The sequence below is a fragment of the Myotis brandtii genome, unplaced genomic scaffold, assembly GCF_000412655.1.
Source record: "Myotis brandtii unplaced genomic scaffold, ASM41265v1 scaffold31, whole genome shotgun sequence".
Lineage (NCBI taxonomy): Eukaryota > Metazoa > Chordata > Mammalia > Chiroptera > Vespertilionidae > Myotis > Myotis brandtii.
In genome coordinates, this window is record NW_005361873.1 from 157,409 (window position 1) to 179,309 (window position 21,901).

Genomic DNA, 21,901 nt, shown 5'->3' on the forward strand with positions numbered 1-21,901 from the left:
CAACATCCCCCGAGGGGTCCCAGATTGTGAGAGGGCACAGGCCAGGCAGAGGGACCCCACCAGTGCATGAGGCCAGGGAAAGACGTGGGAGGTTGGCCAGCTGGGGAGGGACTCCAGCAGCAAGCTAACTTCTACTGGTCGGAGTGTCTTCCCCCTGGTGGTCAGTGTATGTCATAGTGACTATTCGACTGGTTGACTGCCCCCTGGTGGTCAGTGCACATCATAGCGAGTGGTTGAGTGGCCTTAGCATATCATTAGCATATTACGCTTTGATTGGTTGAACGGCCAATCTGTTGACCGGACACTTAGAATATTAGGCTTTTATTATATAGGATATGATTGATTTCAGAGAGGAAAGGAAGGTGAGAGAGAGATAGAAACATCAATGATGAGAGAGAATCATTGATTGGATGCCTCCTACCTGGCCTCCCACTGGGGATGAAGCTCGCAACCCCGACTAGGAATGGAACCATGACCTCCTGGTTCATAGGTCGATGCTCAACAACTGAGCCAAGCCAGCAGGGCTACAGACTTTTTCCTTTTCCTTATTTGACTGAAACGAAATAAAACAGAGAAATATGGTACCATATTTCTCCTATGAAGGACTAAAAATAATTGGCAAGCTGATTTTCACTTTCACTAGTGTATAACACATTGGAGGCCTCCTGGTTGGACTTGAAGGGCACTGTGAAGACCTCAGGAGTGCAATGTTGCCCATTGCCTTTGAGCCAGAATTCAAGAGCAGTAGGCTACTTTTCTTCCTGTACATTTAAAATTTCAAATGCTGTAATTTCCACTTATGATGTCATTTTGGAACATACTAGTACAACAGGACTACTGGGAACTTAAAGCGATCTTGGATAGCTTTTTGTTTTTCTGGGGTTTTGAAACACGTGGTGAAGAAATGGCTCAAATATCTTTCTTTTGAAACTGGGTCTGCTCTGCTAAATGTACTGTTCAACAAAATGGATGTTTATATTGGTAAATATCCGCAAAATGTTTGGGAAGGCCAGAATGGAAAGCTGTGTATTCAGTGTATAATTTTGTGGGTAAAGATAACATGGCAGAAAGTACATCTTGACATTTGAAAAAAATGCATTGTTTTGCCAGAAAGTTGTTTCCTTAAAGTATATGTTGCAAAGTCTTGGGTAGAATCTAGCCTGAATACATGTCATGGCTTTCACAGATTTAAAAAAAAAAAAAAGAATAGGAGTTTGACCATCTACATGAGAGACTGTGTTCCCTGGTTGTTCACATTACGTGCCACTTGTTACTGCCTCTACTATTCACATTACTTTGGGCGCTGAGACGTTGTTTATAAGGAAAGAATATTTCAGAGTTTTTCCCTGAAAACAAAGAAGGGGCTTAACTATAAATATAAATTGATTTTTAAATATTGAATATATTTCTGTTCAACTAATACTATTGCATCTTAACTCATCACTATTATTCCATTGGTAATGAATTTGATACAGTAATTCTTGACCCTGAGATCTAGTCTCTGCCCCTCACCGCCTCTATCAAATAATCAATGAATGTTTTGTAGACAAATTCCTTTATGCTAAAGGAATTCTTCCCTTGAAACCATCTATCATATAATAATTTCTCCTCATCATCTTGGTTTTAATAAGAGCAAGAAAGTTATGTACTTTCTCTTCATACTACCTTAGTTATATATACTCAAAAACATATGTGTAACTTTTACAGAAACATCTTTTGAGTTTTACTATACCACTTTTTTGAGTCATACCCCAAAAAGAACCAAAAGATTTTAAGCTTTGCCCATGTATTATGAACTACACAGGATTTTTTTGTTTCATAATGCACTAAAAATCCATTTACTCCAACAGAATTGGACCAGGCTTTAGAAAATAAAAGCTTTTATCCATGGTGATTCCGCAGTGTAGCAGTGTTTATACTTTTGATCATTCCTTAGAGAGGAATTACCTTGGTAGACAACCAGCTGGCTTTAGGCAAAATTGTACCCTTGATATGTGCTTAAAACAGCAGTGTAAAATGTAACTGCTGACAATCTTGGTTTTTGGTTAAAGTCACTTTCTTATTACACAGTATGTTGGAAGCACAGGGGATGATGTCAGTTTCTACCCTTTAGAACTCTTATGATGGCCAGACACAGCATTTCCCTCTGTTGTCAACACTTGAGAAAAATTTGCCAAATGGAGACTCACGATTGGTAAAGGAGAAAATATTAGTAATTATTTATGAAAAGAAAAATTCATTTTTCAATGTTATTTGGAAAAGAACTCAGGAGTTGAAATTTAAAATTCTAAAAAAACATTGTTTTTAATTATTATAACTTGATTTTTTAAATACTTTAAAAAATTAATTTTAGAGAGAGAGGGAGAGAAGGAGGGAGGGAGGGAAAGAGGGAGGAAAAGAGAGGAAGAGAGAAAGAGAAACACCAGTTTGAGAGAGAAACATTGATTAGTTTCTTCCTGCAAGCGCCCTGACTTGGGATTGGATCCACAACCTGAGTATGTGCCCTGACCAGGAATTGAACCTGCCACCTTTTGATGTATAGGACAGTATTCCAACTGAGCTACACTGGCCAGGGTTTTTTTGTTTTTCAATACTTTTCCTAAAAATCAATTTTAGAGGAATGAGAGAGAGAGAGAGAGAGAAAGAGAGAGAGAGAAACTTAATTTTAATTCCAGTATTCTGCCTTAACAATCTTTAAACTACTAGGTGTACCAGTTAATAATGCGGATTTTTTTCATTAGATGGAGTTACACATATGCTGATATATATGTGATTTGATATGTATGCTATTTTGTTGTATTGACAGCAAGCTTCAAAACTTCATATGTCAAATTTGCTGAAGGTGTTAACATCATAGATATTTTTACGCTTAAAAATGTCGAATTTCGTGCCAAAAAGAGAGCATTTGCGGGAAGTTTTAATTCGTTACTTTATTTTGAAAAAAAAGAAAAAAAGTTGTATACTTCGGGAAGCTTATGGTGAACATGCTCCATCTCAAGATATTTGTGAATGCTGGTTTAAATGCTTTAAAGGTGATGATTTCGATGTGAAAGACAAAGAATGTCCAGGTTAACCGAAAAAGTTTGAAGAGCAACAATTAGAAGCATTATTGGATGAAGATGTATGTCAAACTCAAAAACAACTTGCAGAAAGATTAAACATTGTTCAGGAAACAATTTCCGATTGTTTAAAAGCAATGGGAAAGATTTTAAAGGAGGGAAAATGGGTGCCACATCGACTGAACGAAAGACAAATGGAAAATCGAAAAGTCATCAGTAAAACATTGCTTCACTGGCATGAAAGAAAGTCTTTTTTGCATCGAATTGTGACTGGCGACGAAAAGTGGATTTATTTTGAGAATCCCAAGTGCACAAAATCGTGGGTTGATCCAGGTCACCCATCAACATCGACTGCAAGGCCAAATCGCTTTGGAAAGAAGATAATGCTCTGCGTTTGGTGGGATCAGGAAGGTGTGGTGTATTATGAGCTTCTAAAACCAGGTGAAACCGTTAATACTGATCGCTACCGACAACAAATAATCAATATCAACCATGCTTTGATCATAAAATGACCAGAATGGGCCAGAAGACACAGCAAAGTAATTTTGCTTCATGATGATGCACCACCACCCACTTCAAAACCAGTTAAAGACACGTTAAAAGATCTTGCCTGGGAAGTATTAACCCACCTGCTGTATTCACCAGACCTTGCTCCTTCGGATTACCACTTGTTCTGATCGATGGCACACACACTTTCTGAGCAGCACTTCAAAATGTACGAAGAAGTGGAAAATTGGGTCTCTGAATGGTTTGCCTCAAAACAAGAAAAGTTCTATTGGGACGGTATCCACAAATTACCTGAAAGATGGGGGAAATGTGTAGCTAGCGATGGATATTACTTTGAATAAAGCACTTTTGATGTTTCTCTTGAAATTATCATGTTTTCTTTGATTACAAAGTCCACCATTATTAACCGGTACACCTAGTACTTTTCTTCTGTTTGAATATGCTTTGCCCTAGGACAGTGGTTGGCAAACCGCGGCTCACGAGCCACATGCGGCTCTTTGGCCCCTTGAGCGTGGCTCTTCCACAAAATACCACATGAAGGCACGCACGTACAGTGTGATTGAAACTTCGTGGCCTATGCGCAGAAGTGGGTTTTTGGCCTGGGCCGAGTCTATTTTGAAGAAGTGGTGTTAGAAGTGGGGGGTGTCAGTCGGTCCGGTGACGGGAGATGCGGCGCAGGCAGGCGCGCGTGATTCATGCACGAGTTGAGTGAGCCAGTCAGTCAGCAGTCTCATTGTGCAGTGGTTAGTTAATTTTAGGGAACGTTGTGGAGGTGAGTGAAAGAAGATGTAGTGTCGAGGATTGAGAAAGGTATGTTGAGATGGTTTGGACATATAGAGAGTATGAATGAAAGGAGATAGACGAAACAAGTATACAAGACGAGTGTGGATGGGAGAGTTGGAAGGGGTCAACCTCAGCAAACGTACCTCAATCAGATTGAGGATGTTTTTAGCAAAGGCCAGCTTAGGAGTACCCTAATTAAGTTAATAATAATGTACCTACCTATATAGTTTAAGTTTAAAAAATTTGGCTCTCAAAAGAAATTTCAATCGTTGTACTGTTGATATTTGGCTCAGTTGACTAATGAGTTTGCCAACCACTGCCCTAGGATATGTGGGAACCCATATTAGAAGCTTTTAAGGACCTTAGTTAAATCATCTTTGTTTCCCCAATATTGGCACATGTGAGTGGCTCACGATACTGGTTTTGATATGAACCAGTGACCTTTGGAATTTATATAACATTATAGCAAAGATGGAAATTTATTGAAGAACAAGTACAGACTCCTATATGGGGAGGGGGAAAGAGTCCCTTATAACATTAAAAATTAATTGGGAAATAGCATATAATACTCAAGATGGTGAAGGTGATTTTCTGGTTTGTGCCAGTGTTCCAAACTTTTTTCGTTGTCATTATTCTGTCCTAATTGTTGGCAGAGTATGTGTGGAACAAAGATACAGGGCTCAGAAGGTTCTGTAGTATGTAACTAGACTCAGTTGTTTCCTTGGGCAGTGGACTACCGCTACTATTGCTGTTTATAAGTTATCTTTGTGATTCTGGCTAGCTGATTTACCACTGAAGATTTCTCAGGAGAGGAGAAATTTCCTTGTGTCTTCTTTGGAAAGGAGAATGGTGAGGAAACCAGATGTGAAGCTTTTTGCAGGAAGAAGGACATGGTGAACCACTGAGTTTGATTATATATTTTTCCATATGGAATATCATATTCTGATATGCAAAGAGATCAATTTAAGAAATTAGATGCATTAGCACTCTTAAAACACTCTTTGTATAAGAACAAAATTCAAAGAGCCTGATTAAAAATTGAGAAGAAAAAGATTGAAAAATGATTAGTGATTACACATCAGTAATCATTAGAGAAATGCAAATCAAAACCACAAGATATAACCCACACTCATTAGTAGGTTGTCTACTATTAAAGAGGAAGAGAGAGAGAGAGAGAGAGAGAGAGAGAGAGAGAGAGAGAATGAGAGAATGAATAACAAGTGTTGGTGAGATCATAGGGAAATTGGAAACCCTGAGGTATTGGTGGTGGGAATACAAAATGGTGCAACTGCTGTGGAAATGGTATGGCTATTTCTGAAAAAAATTAAACATAGTATTGCCAAGTGTTCAGCAATTCCACTTTTGAATATATACCCAGTAGAAGTGAAAGTAGAGATTCGAATAAGTTCATAGCATCATTATTCACAATAGCCAAAAGGTAGAAGTAATCCACTTATTCAAGAGATGAATGGATAAAAAAGATGTTGTATATTCATACAATGGAATATTATGCAAAGCATAACCACTTTTAGGAGCCAGTATAATTTTTTATGTGCCAAAACAATTTTTCAAAGATTCAAATAGCCATTATCTTAAGGAGAGACATTTTGACACATCCTACAAGGATGACCCTTAAAGACATTGTGCTAAGTGAAATAAGTCAATCACAAAAAGACAAATTGATAAAGTTGAAGCAGAAATTGAATACAGGTATTATAATATTTTAAGTGCTGCTGAAAAATGATAGAGTGGTAATAAGAATGAAAATACAAAAACAACTTAAAGTGGCTATTTCAATCCTTAAAAAATTGTTTTGGCAATCAAAAAATTATATTGACTCCTAGAAATGGTTATGCTTTGCATGATGTTTAAACTAATGGGGGATGTGGAAAAAAAATCTTTTAAGACAGATTTATTTATATACTTACCCATGTCATGTTTCACTACATATCTAATAAATGCCCACCAGGCCAGTTCAATACCCTTAACATCACAGAGACGTGACTGTTTGTCAATAGGAAAGGAAACTTCATGCTCAGTAGGAAGGGAAGAGCATTTTCTGTGTGTTTGTGCCTTGCAATCATGCACTTAAATATGTAAATAAAAATGGAGATGTGTTTTGTACTGTTAACTCCTTATTCTAAAAACAATCTAGAGTAGGAAATGTAGGTGAAAAGAGTTGGTCCAGGATAGTTCTCTATTAGAATTAGAACAATGATTAGAGCTTAGTTTTTAGGACTTCCCTTTTAGAGCTTAGTTTTTAGGATTTCCCTTTTAATGCCTTTCATAACATTACTAGAGGCCCGGTGCAAAAAAATTTGTGCCCTCGGGAGGGAGGGGGGGGTCCCTCAGCCCGGCCTGTGCCCTCTCTCAGTCTGGGACCCCTCAGGGGATGACCACCTGCTGGCTTAGGCCCGCTCCCTGGGGGATTGGGCCTAAGATGTCAATCAGACATCCCTCTGGTAGCCCGGCAGCCCTCAGGGGATGTCCACTTGCCAGTGGGGAGCAGACCTAAGCTGCAGTCGGACATCCTTAACACTGCTGAGGAGTCAGGAGAGGCTCCCACCACCACCGCTGTACTGGCAGCCATCAGCCTGGCTTGTGGCTGAGCAGAGCTCCTCCCATGTGAGAGTGCCCTGACCACCAGAGGGCAGCTCCTGAATTGAGTGTCTGCCCCCTGGTGGTCAGTGTGTGTCATAGTGACCAGTCATTCCCAGTCTTTCTGCTGTTAGGGTCAGTTTGCATATTACCCTTTTACTATATAGGATAGAGGCCTGGTGCACGGGTGGGGGCCGGCTGGTTTGCCCTGAAGGGTGTCCCGGATCAGGATGGGGGTCCTGCTTGGGTACCTAGTCAGCCTGGGTGAGAGGCTGATGGCTGTTTGCAGCTGGTCACACCCCCTTCAGGGTGGGGGTCCCCACTGGGGTGCCTGGCCAGCTTTTTTTCTTTTTTTTTTTATTCTGGGATTTATTTACCTTCTATAGCTGTCACTGGAGCTGAGAGCCAGCTTTAGCTCTGAGGCTCGGCTCCAGCTCTGAGACCTCGGCTGCTGAAAGCAGGTATCTGGGTTTGTTTGGCTTCTATAATTGAAACACTGTTGCAGCTCCAGCTCCGAGGCCAGCTGGCTGAAAGCAGGTTTCTGGGGTTTGTTTAGCTTCTATAATTGCAACATCGTTTCTTAGAGTGCAGCTCAGAGGCCGGCAGCGGCAGGCGGGGAACCTTGGCTTCCTCCATCACTGGAGCAAGCAAGCCTTCTGTTCGCTTCAGCTGCCTGGCTGCCGGCCGCCATCTTGGTTGGCAGTTAATTTGCATATCGCCCTGGTTAGCCAATGGGAAGCGTGTCGGAGGTATGGTTAATTACCATGTTTGTCTATTATTAGATAGGATTAGTCCTTCTTAAGAGCTTTAACACATCAGAAAATTGGAGGCTTGTCAGTGATTCATTTTAATCACTATATGCTTTCTAAAAAATAATGTTAGGAACATTTGTTGAGCATTGACAACCATGTATTAGGTATTGTGATTAGCTACTAAATGCTTGATACTTTCTGAATTTGTGCTTATGATTTAGAGTTTGCTGGAGGAGACAGTATAGACATATGCACACATACCCTATGAAAAAGAATACCCTGCAAAACAAAGAAACAGGAGATACATAGGAACTTTTTCAAACTGTTTATATTTTAACTAGAGGCCTGATGCATAAAATTTGTTCAAGGGGCTCGGCCCTCACAGCCTCAGCGGCTTGCCTCAGTCCTCGCAGCCCTGGCTTCGTCTAGAATGTTGTTTGGCTGACCGGTCTAATATTATGCTTTTATTATTATTTTAGATAATATGTAAATTTGCTCCACAATAATAAAATGAGCATAATTTGCTCAACTTAATATATATTTGTCATATGCTATATTCTGCAGTAGATACAGATATAAATAACACAGAGTTCCTGCCTTCAGATTTATGATTTTGAGTGTAGTTGAAAGGGTTAATAAGACAGATGTCCACAGGGCTGTCCATGAGGTAAATTAGTAGTGTTCCTAACCAGAGGTATAGCAGTGAGTGCTGCCTTCATCCTAGTACTTGACTCTTGCTCTTGTACCCTGGCTTTAGGTTTCATAGAATCTCTGCATTGTCACCTACCTCAAATTCTATCAGGAAATGGCTGCTAGAATCATGGAAAGAAAAGAAGGAAGCCGAAACTGGTTTGGCTCAGTGGATAGAGCGTCGGCCTGCGGACTGAAAGGTCCCAGGTTCGATTCCGGTCAAGGGCATGTACCTGGGTTGCGGGCACATCCCCAGTGGGAGATGTGCAGGAGGCAGCTGATCGATGTTTCTCTCTCATCGATGTTTCTAACTCTCTATCTCTCTCCCTTCCTCTCTGTAAAAAAAATCAATAAAATATAAAAAAAAAAAAGAAAAGAAGGAAAAAGTTACCATGGGGTTTAAGCCCAGCTAGTTGGGGGGACCTTGGAGAAGGGGTTGTATGAAGTGGGTATTGAGGGAGGGAATGAAGGCCTACCAATTTGGGGAAGGAAGTCAGAGTAGAGAGAGCATGGGTCACATTCACAGAGCAGCCTAACATGACTGGAGTGTGGAGAGACAGTGAGGAAACAAGCTGGAAAGGTAAGGTTGATTGACAGAACATGTTTATCTGACATGTTTGGATGTAGCATTCAGAAATATGTCCACTTTTAATTTTTGCAAAAGTGTTTCAGCTCTGATCATACAAATAATTCAGGCAATAATGAATCAGTGAGGATGTCTGAAATTTCCCCAAACATTTCATGCCTTTTCAGTATTATTTGCTCATTCTTTTGTTGACTTTATTCAGTTCTCTTTATGCTCTGTTTGCTCCCTTACCTACTTTTTCCGCACGGTGATAAAGCTCTCAGGATTTAGGTTTTCTCAATTTACATCACTTTCCTACAATACCAAAACATTCGTAACTCCATCACTAATATCCTTGCCAAAATGGACATTTCCGAACTTTCTCTGGAATTCGTGACTATTCTTTCTCTTTTAGCATTGCGATCTCTCCAGTAGAATATCAGCTTGTGGTCTGATTATGTGTGAAGATCATGCTGGTTAATAATGATTACTAAGCAAATATTAATATGTTAATTTTTAGCCTGGGATTGATTGTGAGGTTTTTCTGGTTAATTTTTCTAATGAATTTGGTTTCTAAACAAGAGACCATTTCAAAAACTTAATTCATTTGCAATGATATTTGAAGCTAATTTAAATCAGGTCTTTAATGATTGTAAGTTATATAAATAAATATTAATTAGTTTATTTGATTAATGAAACACAAGTGTATGATTTTACTATTCTGCTAATATGTATTTATAAGCAGATTTGATTTTAAAAGTTAGAGGAAAAGGTCAGTTATGATTTTTTTCTTTTCATTAGCTTTATATTTAGCAGAAAATGTTAAAAGAGCTATAAATTGCCTATCCAAAGTGTTAGTTTTCTACTTACAGCAGTCAAAAAAGGTGGCCGAACTTGGTGTTAGTCAGACTGAATGGCTCTGTAGGGGAAAAAGTCTTGCTATAGATTTTGAGTAAGCAATAAGTAATATATATCTATATATTTGCTTTTTGAATGTCACTGTTGCACTTTCAGGCATATGCAGGCTTAATGGTCTGTCTGTCTGTTTTACTTTCTCCTGGAATGACAGTTTAACAGTTTTCCTTGTTGGATTATATTAAAATCTTTAAATGCTATATTAACTAAAACATATTTCCAATGTTTAGACAGCCAAAATCTGTGCAATCTTTTTAATGGAGTATAACTTAGCAACTCTGCTATTATCACAGATATCTTATTGTTAGAGCTACATTAAAATATCCCCAACTTTGAGTTTCGTTCATATTTAAATTGTTCTGGGATGTGCTGACCCATACTTTTGCACTATTTTAAAGTGGATTTTTCCAAGAAAGCAATAGTTTCGTAAGTTAAACAAGAACTTGCTTAATATAGTTTAATTATTTTAAGAGATTTTAAACTAAGTTTCTTGAATGTCTACCATATTTTGAGCATTATGCTAGATATCTTGCCTGGATAACTTGAAGTTACGGCTATTAGTAATGGCATCTAGGTAGAAGATGAACAGTGGGAAACAGTCGTGAAGTGGCCCAACCAGGAACCAAAGTATCTTTAGGGTTTTATCAGAACAGGTATTGTGATCTGTCTCTTCTTGGCGAAATCGAGATTTTGATAGCTCCTCTTGTGATAGTATTCTGTTGTTGCCCTGGAGAAGGGAGTGACTAACTGAAATAGTGAGAAAGAATGAGATTCCTTGGGACAAATGCAGGGCAGACCAGTACTGACTGACTTAGCAGCCCACAGTCTGTTTCACTGCTTGCCTTTTAGAGTTGCTTTTTTAAGTTTTCTTGGCACTTTTTCTTGAAATACTCTAAGGAACAAAGACCTTTTATTTTGTGGTAGAGGACATGGAGAACAATTATTCACAGTCCAATCTTTTATTGGCACAGCTTTCCCTGGTACTTCTGTCCCTTCTAACTTACTGGTGCTCTGTCTGCCCAAGGCCAGGGTCCTTGGAGCAGGTTTTAGTGGCATGAAGTTGAAGAAGCAGATACTGGAAAATCCAGGCTTATGTGATCTTTCCTGTCTTTGATAAGTTCAGCTTTCATATTGAAAAGTTGTTTAAACCTTTAAAATTTTTTCAAGTTGTGATATATATTTATCTCAAAAGTAAACTTGAAACTTTAAAATTAGTAAAATTAATTTTAACGTATTATATATATTTATATCTATACTGTAGTTATTATTTTTAAGAAAACTTAACAGCCATCTCCATTGAAAGGCACAATATTAATTTTTAAGTAAGTACATCAAAATGCTAAATTTGACTTAAAAAATTTCCTAGCAGTTATATATCATTGTGCCTCAGTGTATTAAAGTTAATTGCTTATTACAGTTGACAAAAATATATAGTTTAATAAAAATATCTTATTTAATCACAGAAAATAGAAAGACTAAAATTCTCTTTAAACTTGTAGATTTGTACAATCTCATTATAATATCCTCAAAGTGTTCATGATTTCCAAAATCGTAAGGGAGCCATCTTCAGAAATTTTAGTAAATTAAAGTTGTGAAGGATAAAAAGTATATACCAAGTTGAATTTATATTATACCTTATTAAATCATTGAACTGTATTCATAGACTCAACCTTTTAATGATATATGTTAATTATATTTGAGGGTGTGACTTTGAAATATCAGTGTTACTTTTAAATTTTGGCATTTTTTCAGAATTTTGATGTAATTTGTTTTCTATATTTTAATACTTTTCAGATATCAAAGTTGATTTTAAGAAGCAAAAATAAAACTTAGGTACTTTCTAAATTAAATGAAGTGATCAATGTAAAGCGTTGAACTCAAAACCTAGCATATAGCAATTCCTGTGACAATCAGTTTATGATTATGATCGTTATTTCTGACTCCTGTCTCCTTGCCACAGTCTCTCACGGGTTTGTATACCTGACAATTTCCATAAACTCACAGTATTATTACTTTTCATTTTGTCTACCTTCTAGCTCTTGATGTTTAAGAAATTTCTGGAATTACTTCTTTAACTGTCAGTACATAACTCTTGTTCAAGAACACACATGTTTACATAACACACACATATGTGTTAAAGAACTTCACTTTCTCTAATACCAATAGCTTATTTCCCATTTGTCTAGGATCCAAGAGCTTGTGGGTCAAGAGATGAGCTGGATATGATCCTGACCTGCAGCAGATCATAAAGACACTGGCATGGGAAGGCTGATTCCCTGTGTTTTAATGTGCTTATTTGCTGTGGGAGTTTGGGTTCTCTTGTATCTTAAACTAGTCCTATAATAATAAGAAAAACATTATATGTTTTTCTGAGGAAATTATGACTGCAATATAAAATATATTCAAATGCATTACTTTTATTTGTATTTATTTTAGACTTATTGAAAATACTTTTAGTAATATAAAAATATTTTTTATATAAAGTAAAAAAACAAAAGTCCCTTCCCTCCAATTCCTATACTGTCATTTTTTCAGGAGAAAGAAGTTTTGATAGTTTGGAATGAATCCTTCCAGACTATTTACACCTGTGGCTCAGTGTATATATGGTTTTGTTTTTTGTTTCCCCACTGTTGTTTTTCACAAAAATGAGATTGTATTGTCCTGTAATTTTCTCATTTTGTCATACATATGGGCATCATTTTATAACCTCAGTCTTCTCAGTCTTTTTCATGTCTGTGTAATACTTGACTATATTGATATATCTCAGTTTATTTAGCCCTCTCCTGTGGAAAGACACTCAGGATCTCTGGATTCCATCTGCTTGCACATCATGTTGTATGAACTCCGAGGTTGAAAGCTTTTGTCCTGGATACATCCGTGCGTAGTTTCCCAACTACACTGTGCAGGCTATCGGAAGCCTAGGTTGCTTATTGGCCTTCAGGGGTCATTCTGAAGGTTGTCATTTGATCTTGGATAGGCCTCAGCTCAGAGTACCAATTCTGTTGTATGGAGTTTTAAGGTATCAGCAGCAGTTTATGGAAGTTTCTCATTCTTTCCTCTTAAAAATTTAAGATGCATTGCGTAACTGGGGGGGAGGGGGTTAGCTGTTATATTTAAATACTATTATATTGACAGAGGTCTGGGCTTTTGAGCTATAAAGAAAATCTGTCCAATCATTTTTTAAAAATTAAGAATTCTTTAGATCATGGCATCTTTTGGAGAATTTTTTTGAGAATACATTTGTTTTCTTGCAATTGTGGAATATTTTTGTTTCTTTATATGTCTAACCAGGTGTATTAAAGTTTAATTTGTGATATTTCTGGTGGGGAGGCTGTTGATGGGGGGTGGAGGAATTGAGTGAAAAAGAAAAAAAAAGAACTCATGAAAAAAATTTAATTTGTGACCATCATAAATAGCATAATTAATCACAATTCTAAAAATTCAAACATCAATATTCCATGGTTAGCATTTCATTGGGGGTGGGGATGGTGTTCATAAAATTTTATGTTCTTCAGTCACTATTTATTTAATAGATATAGTAGTAATTTATTTTTGTTGTGACTACTGGCTATATCTTGGAGTTTAACATCTGCTGGTTTAAACTGCATATTTTTAAAATTCTCAACTCTAATTGCCTAGAATGAAGGAAAAGAATTGATTTATATGCATATTTTTGCTTGGGAGATTTTATTTCATATTTGTAAAATAGTAATGTAGAATTTAAGGAAGGCGATCCATTATTAGACATGTAGAGGAGGAATTACCACTTCTCTTTGATAATATGGTAATTGTTCAACATATTTTAAGTAATAACCAGCTGTTGACTTTAATATTTTTTACCTTTCAACAAAGTTGGTATTCTGCTATGATGTCATAGCTATACGTTTTGATTTATTATTGCACAGAGTATGTCATGCATATTCTGTGAACAACCACGCTGAGCCAGTATTGAGAATACATCTTTATTATTTGTGACATTTTCTACGTTAAAATGGAGTTGAGGTTCTTAACCAGATTTTAATGCACATGGTCAAAGAGGGTTGTAAACCTTTTACTTCTGCAGTGATTTCTTCTTTCTAGCTCTCCATGAAATTTTACTTTGCTACAGAGTTTACATGATATTTTTGTGTTTTTCTTCTCTCCAAAACAGTATTTCTTAAGGCTGTTTATATGCAAATATACCTCAAAAAGTGTTAAAAATACATTTATTCTTAACGTAATTTGAAGAATAAAAAAGATTGAGATATAAAAATTTGAAATACAGTAATTCAGTTTATAACAAGAATATTTTATAATGAAATGCATTTTTGATGACATACATAGAATTACAAATCTTATTTTTATTTTGTAGGATTATAAACTATATTGAAAATTCTTTAGCAGGGTAAAAATCAAATGACTTGTTGAAAGATTTGTGCTGTAACTTATTTGACATAGAATTGAATTACTAATTTTTTATTATTGAAATTAAATAATTTATTTTATTACTTAATCAAAACTGCAGTCATATACTTGAAAATATGTATTCTGTTCAACATTAGGTTTTCCTTTTCTTTTTCAGTCTGTGATCAAAACAGGGCGACTGCTAATCAGTCACGAAGCTCCCTTGACGGGCGGCTTTGCGTCGGAGATCAGCTCTACAGTTCAGGTACAGTAACTTCTTGGCATTGATTTTAACATTTGTGCAATTGCACATGTCTATTCCAAGAAAAAAATCACATGTCACAATATATAAAAATATGCACTTTTTGGAAGTGCACATTTTTCATTTGACTCTACCTCCCTGTCTTAGTAATGGTTTAATTACATCATCTAGAAAAGAAATCTTAAAATAATAAAAGCTGAAAATTCCTTTATAGGAAGAAGAAAGTTTCAAATGAGTTTAATAAACTAATGTCACTTATGTTTGCTAGGATATCAGAACTTTAAATTTGAATGTGACATTTCTTTCTTGATAAAACTTAAGCTTATTATGAAATGTGTTGTTATAAAATTGATTTTAGATTCTCCTGCCCTCACCTAACAAAAAATGCACCTCTCAAAATGTAATAATGTAAATTCAATAAATAATTTCAAAATAAATAATTTAATTTATTAAATTAGTAATTTTTTGTTATGTTATTGGTAATGCTTTAGAAATGGTTAAAAAATGTATTTCTCTTTTAAAAATGTTTAGTTAAAATGCTGCATATCAGGAAAACTTTCTAGCTACTTATGGAAATTTTTATTTAAAACTTTTATTTCCATTTGTATCATAGATATGAATAAGATGATTTAAATGAGTTTCATTTTTCCTCATTTTTAAAATTAAAAATTATATAACTATATTTTAAATGTAAAATATATGCCTTTTAAATTTAGAATATCTTTGCAGTTTAAGATGATTTAATGAGTTTCATTTTTCCTCATTTTTAAAATTAAAAATTATATAACTATATTTTAAATGTAAAATATATGCCTTTTAAATTTAGAATATCTTTGCAGTTTGCAAACATTTTACTTTACTTTATGGGTGTTAAGATGATTTTGTTGTTAATACATACAAATTGAGAATTTCTTTAAGAGTATATGGTTTACTAACTTGATTGTTAATAAGATTGTGATATATGAGAAATGATAAGTTTTTATTTTTAAACATTTAACTAGTAAATAATGATCTCTACCAATGAAATATCTTTAAGTTCTAATTGACAACACTCTAAATATTTTTAAATTAGATGAAGCAAAATTAAACATAAATTTTAAAGCCTGATCAAAATAATCCATAAGTACATTCAGAAACAAAATATGCTGTTATTTTTACATGTTATATAGATAGTAACAAACTTAAGAAAATTGAGTTTTATAGATTTGTTGTTTTCCTATTATTATATAAATTAAAATTTGAAACATACTGCTTATTATATAACACAAGTACCCCGTATTTATTGTGCATATTATTAATTGAGTAGCATACTGTTCTAACTTTGTAAAAAATGAAGATTGCAGGGATGAATTATTACAACATCAAGATGTTATTTCAAGTTAGAGACAAAACTGAAAAAAGAAACTGGGATTTTCTGATTCCTAGTTAACATGTGGTCCACTAATCCATTTGAAATGATAGTGACTGTTGCTCATAGAATCTTTATCTGACAGCTTCCTTTTATTTTGTTATCTGAATGCCATCTTATTCTTAGCTCAAAAAATTCATTTGCATTTGAATATAAAAGGAAAACAAGAGCACATGTACAACTCCTCCTGTGAAGTTACCTTTCTCTGTGCACTTCTTAAATTTGATCTCCATAAATTATTAGTAAGCTGCAATAGGATGAAATGTATTTTTTAAACTGGGAAGGAATTAAGAAGATTATGTCATTTAGTGTTTCTTTGTCTTGAATAATATGTGGACTTGTGTTGACAGAAAAATGTTTCTGAGGCCCCAAGAATACATGTATGAATTCCAGTTTGAGGAACACTGTATTGTGAATTAGACACAGTTAGTATGAAAAGCTAACACCAATAAGATCATAACACTGTATCAAGATCAGATCCTGAAATTATGTGATATTGATAGGTGCTAAAGGTTATGAAAGAGATTACCCAGAATGTAATTATATTTATACTAGAGGCCCGGTGCACAAATTCATGCATGGGGTGGGGGGCCCTGCTCCCTGGTTGAGCTCCCGTTGAACTCCCCGGTGGAGGGGACAATTTGCATATTAGCCTTCTATTATATAGGATCATAATATGAAGACAAAACAAAAAAAGACACTTTGTAATACTCTTACACTCCCGAGAATATGCCCTGAGATCCTCAGGTATCTGTTGTTTTAGAGTAATCCTGACAACCTAAGTCAACCATGTTCCTTTTATAGTTAAGTGTTTGTCATCCAGAGTGCTTGTGACTTACCTGGTTTAAAAGGACAGTGGAAGCTCTGGAAGTTGGACAGGAATATTTAGTAAATATTATGTGTATGCATGTGCATTCTTTATTCAAAGCCCCCACCTCCTAGGGCAGTGATGGCAAACCTATGACACGCGTGTCAGAGGTGACACGCAAACTCATTTTTTTTGGTTGATTTTTTCTTTGTTAAATGGCATTTAAATATATAAAATAAATATCAAAAATATGAGTCTTTGTTTTACTATGGTTGCAAATATCAAAAAATTTCTATATGTGACACGGCACCAGAGTTAAGTTAGGATTTTTCAAAATGCTGATACACTGAGCTCAAAAGGTTCGCCATCACTGTCCTAGGGAAAGATAGCAGTTTTGGATTCATTATAAAATGTTCTGTTTTCCCTTTTAAAATCATTCAACCAAATAACAGGAAAATGAATTAAGACAATAATGTAAAATTTATAGGGAGATCTGCATTTGATATTTTGGGGAATTAGAATTTGATTTATTAATATGCAAATGATTTTGAAAATGTTTACAGTTGCTTAATTCATATTTTATTCACACAAATGGAAAGTATGGAAAATGAATTTTAATAAAATATAATCAACATAGTATCCCCAAAAGTTTGCCTGTTGGCTTTAATGTATTGATAAGGGAGAAAACAAAAGAAGGAAAGCTAGATAATTTGAGAGATTTTCTTCTTTTTTGGTAATAATGATTTCATATAATTTAGAGTATTCTGAATAAGAAAAATCTACTTTTCAGTAATTATTTCATGAACATATTCAACTAATTGCAATGTACTATATTAAGCATCTTCTTCATGAAAGTCCTCAAACCTAATGAAAAGTGAAGCCTGTGTCAAATTACCAGTGCCTTGGATTTAAACTGAAATCACTTGAGTGTAAGGTGCAGTTGCTTTCATGTCTTGGAACGAGTCATTTCTATATTTCTTTTTGTTGTGTATACTTAGTAAGGATAAAAAAGATAAAACAAGGTTAAGAAATTGAAAGCCAATTTTCTGGGATGGCAGGGAAAAGGTACACAGAGAACTTTTAACTGTTGTCTTGGAAAAGGACTTTGAAATTATGGATGAGAATGATCTATAAATTTGAGCACTATTGATTAAAAGACTGAATTATTCTCCTTGTATCAGCTCATGTAAATTCCATATGAAAGTGAGCATATACAAAATAATTTTGACAAACCCAATTTTTAGACAAACACTATTTTGGTACCTCTTTAAAAGCTCAAGACTAATCTTAGAAAGTTGCTCTTAAAATTATATTTTAATGGTTATTATTTTATTATCAAATAAAGTATAAATAATATTTTATCATAGTTTAATATCATTATTAACAATAAAACTACTTTTAAATGTATTAAAATCTGATAGCATGATTTTTTGTTTTTCTAAAATTCTAAATTATTACCCATATTAAAAATTAAAAAATTGGAGGCGAATGCAGCACTATCGAGGGTATTCTTTTAATGCTATAGTTGGTATTTTTAGATAGAAAAATTGTCATGCTATGTAAAATTGGATATCCAGTAAAGGGGCTTTTTTGGTAGGTATAGGAAATATTGCTGGCATTACTATTAAGATTATTTTGTTATACAGATAAAATATGAAAAGAATGAAAATATATTTATATTTTATTTACATAGTTTTTCAACTTACGGCAGATGTCATTTCCATAATACAAGGAGCTCAGTATCAACATCTTAAGTTTGTTCATGCCTGTTGCCTGTTTTTCATAAAGCCATTTATTATTTTAAAAAATGTTATTGTTAACATTCTAAGTTTGAAGGCATGTTAAACTCACAAGTGATCAGGAGTTATATTGAATATAAAAATATTTTTATTTATATTTATCAGTAGTTTCTTTATAAAATATGTGCTTACAAAAATCAAAGCTAATACATTGAATCTACAAACTGCTTTACATTCCTACTAGATTTAATTTGGAAGTCAACTGGAAGCAGAATAAGCTGAGGTCTGGTATATTTGGCTCCCCTCAAGGGGAGATTTCTTGGTCGGTCATCCAAAGCTTCACTGTCTCTTCCCACCTAATTTTACATTCCCATCTGTTCTCATTTTGGGGTGAGGGAACGTTTTCCTTCTTACATTTGACCCACACACAAAACTTGGAGATGTGCTTCTTTTAGGGAGTTATGCATTCCCATTGTGCACCCTGATCTGTGGAAAAGTGCAAAGACAAGAGTTTAGGCAATTCACTGACCTCGGTGTATAGTTTGAGCAAATATTTCATTGTTTCAGAAAAGTATCTGAATTAATTTTATGTGGTGTTTGTATTCCTCAGCTTTATGTAACCACGGCTGTAAAAAATAAAAATCTTTATTGTGCTAAAAAAGTGTTAATGTCATCTATTTTATTATTCCTCCAAATGAATTTATATGTTCTAGAATGCAATATTCAAAATAGGCATTATTTATTTAAATGTTGAGACCAAGTTATTTGTGATATTTTAACAGGTTTAAGCTTTAAATAGTATACTCTCTTTAAGCCTTATAGAATCCAACCTTTATTTTTAATTTCTAACACATTCTCATAATGAAATAAATTTTGACTCTGATAGGCTATGATAATAAAAAACTGTTTTTTCTGGATTCAATGCTTAATAAGAATGCCAAAAATTTTAGGGATTGGGATTGGCTTAAATGTTTCCTTCTTTCTTTTTTTTAAACACATGGAAGCAATAAGTCTGTAATAAAGAGTCCATTTGGAGAGGATGGTAAGTTTCCATACCATTGTTTCATCCTTTCTGTGCGGTCTCTTTTCATAGAATAAGAATGCAGAAATTATACACACCAACATATATTTTTAAAGGAAATAATATTCTAATAGTTTGAAAAGATTTTTTAGGGTCTATATAAATCATTGTGAAAAGCAAATTTTCATAATTTCAAGTAAAGGAATTGTACTTTTCTTACTCTTTCATGTTAGACAGGATTATACAGAAGGATTTTATCTAGTGAATTTAATATTACTACCAAATTTACAAGCATTCTTAAAAGCATCAATTTGAAAAAGAGGGAAAAGGTCCTAAGTAGTCTTGAGTTTTTACCATTGTGGAAATATGTTTAATTAAAATTACTCTGTTGATAAAGTAAGAGTCATCAAGAGAAAACTATCAGAGTAGTAATTTGATGAATAATTTACTGCAATTTTGTAACGTTAAATTTTTTTAACAAGTGATGGCAAGCATTTGCCGACAACAACAGCTATAATAATCAGGAGAAGTATGCTTCTGTACTAAAATCTATTTAGACAGAGCCAGAGCATTAGAAAAGCAGTTTAACACAGAGTGTTCAGATATAGATTGGCCTTTAAAATGGCATTTTGCCCTAAAGCCTGTTGAATGTTCATTAAACAAATGGGGTTTGTAGCCATAGATCTGAACTATAGACTAAAATCTTTCAGGGATGCATCATGGATGGGGCTGCTAATATCACTGTAGTTCAACCCATATTATACTCTCTTGGTCTTCCTACTTGCCCTGACCACACCATGTCTCTTTCTTCTTTGTTCATTAGTATAAATGCCAAGGTTCTACCACCAGCCCTTTAATTCTCCCCATTTTTTCTTGGGAAAGCTCAATCATCTGCATGGCTATTCTTGAAACGTTTAAATTCGAAACTTTCAAAATTTGCTCTTGAGTGTTAGATTCAAAATGCCAAATTCATGCTAAGTTTGGCAGTGATAAGAAATTTGGTATGATAAAATATTTTATATGGAAGGAAGGATTTTCACATGAAACAGTGAAAAAAGGTAGATATCAGCACATGGTTTGCCTGTCTGCCAGTTTGTAGAAATCAGTTTATATCAAGACCAGCTCTATTTCTCAACTTTTTCTGGACCTTTTAAATTGTCGTCTTTAGTCTCTCAGATCTTATCACATTACTATGCATTGTTTTCTTAAAACACACATCAAGAGAGGATTAAAAATGGTGGCAGAGTAAGTGGATGCTGCATGGACATGCTCCCAGGAACAAACTGGTATTAAAACTAAAATATAGAAAAGCTTCCTGAATAATCAACAGAAAACTCACAGGAGAGAATCCTGACACCCGAGGACCGAAAGTGGAGACCACATAGAAACTGGTAGGAGGAGCGGAGGTGTGAAAGGGCTGGCCCATAGACAGCAACTGAAGTCCTGGAGAGATATCTCAGCTGTGGGGGGTTGCCACTGAAAACTCTGTGATCTAATCCCCAAGCTGGGCTCCCCAGCAGAGAGCACGAAACAGAGGAGGGTACCCACATAACATCTAGTTATGAAAAGCAGTGGGGTGCTGTCTGCCAAGGAGTAACAGCTGAAAATTCAGGCACCCTCTTAAAGGGCCAATGCACAAAATTCCCTGTGGAGCCAGCCACCTTGTGTTATGGCAGGGGGAGGATGAAGTGGACTGGAGCTGTGAGGGCAGAAGACAGGAATAGGGACTTGGGGGATAGAGCTTAGAAGGCAGACACCCCAAGTTTCCTGGGCTGAGTCATTGTCTCATGCAGCTGAGGACATCTTTCCCACATAGGCATCTGCCTTGCCTGGGGGGAAGACAGTGGGCACACCCTATTGGAAAACGCCTTACTCTGAAGACACTTAAGATATTAAAAATAATAATTAGCTTCCAGGCAGTAGTAACTGCCCCACCCTATTGAAAAAACTCTCACCACACTTGAGGACAGTTGCCTGGGGGGGCAATTCAAGTCTGAATCCTATCAGTCTGTAGGCAGAGGCTCTCTCTGGAGGCTTTGAGTCTATGCCTGATCTAATTAGTCAGAAATAGCTTTTAATACTGTCCTGCACTAGAGATTAAGAAGTGTAGAGGTTCTATCTAATACATAGTCACAAACCCAAACAGAAAGCCAAAATGAGGAGAAAACGAAACAACCCCCAAATGAAAGAACTAGAGAATCCTCCAGAAGAAGAGATAAATGAAGCAGAGATAAGAAATTTATCTGGAGAAACCAAGATGGCTGCATAGGTAAACACTGGAGATTGCTGCCTTGCACAACAACTTCAAAAATACAACTAAAAGACGGAACGGACATCATCCAGAACCACAGGAAGGCTGGCTGAGTGGAAATTCTACAACTAGAAGGAAAGAGAAAAGCATACCGAGACTC

The 21,901-nt window shown here is 35.4% G+C and overlaps 1 protein-coding gene across 1 annotated transcript in view; it reads left to right on the forward strand.

The window, feature by feature from the left end:
* BCKDHB (branched chain keto acid dehydrogenase E1, beta polypeptide) overlaps positions 1 to 21,901 on the forward strand; it is a 220,415-nt gene that overhangs the window by 143,641 nt on the left and 54,873 nt on the right. The window contains exon 9 of the mRNA XM_005869953.2: positions 14,431 to 14,517. Within this exon, the coding sequence (XP_005870015.2) occupies positions 14,431 to 14,517 (87 nt within the window). The remainder of the gene's footprint in view (positions 1 to 14,430; positions 14,518 to 21,901) is intronic.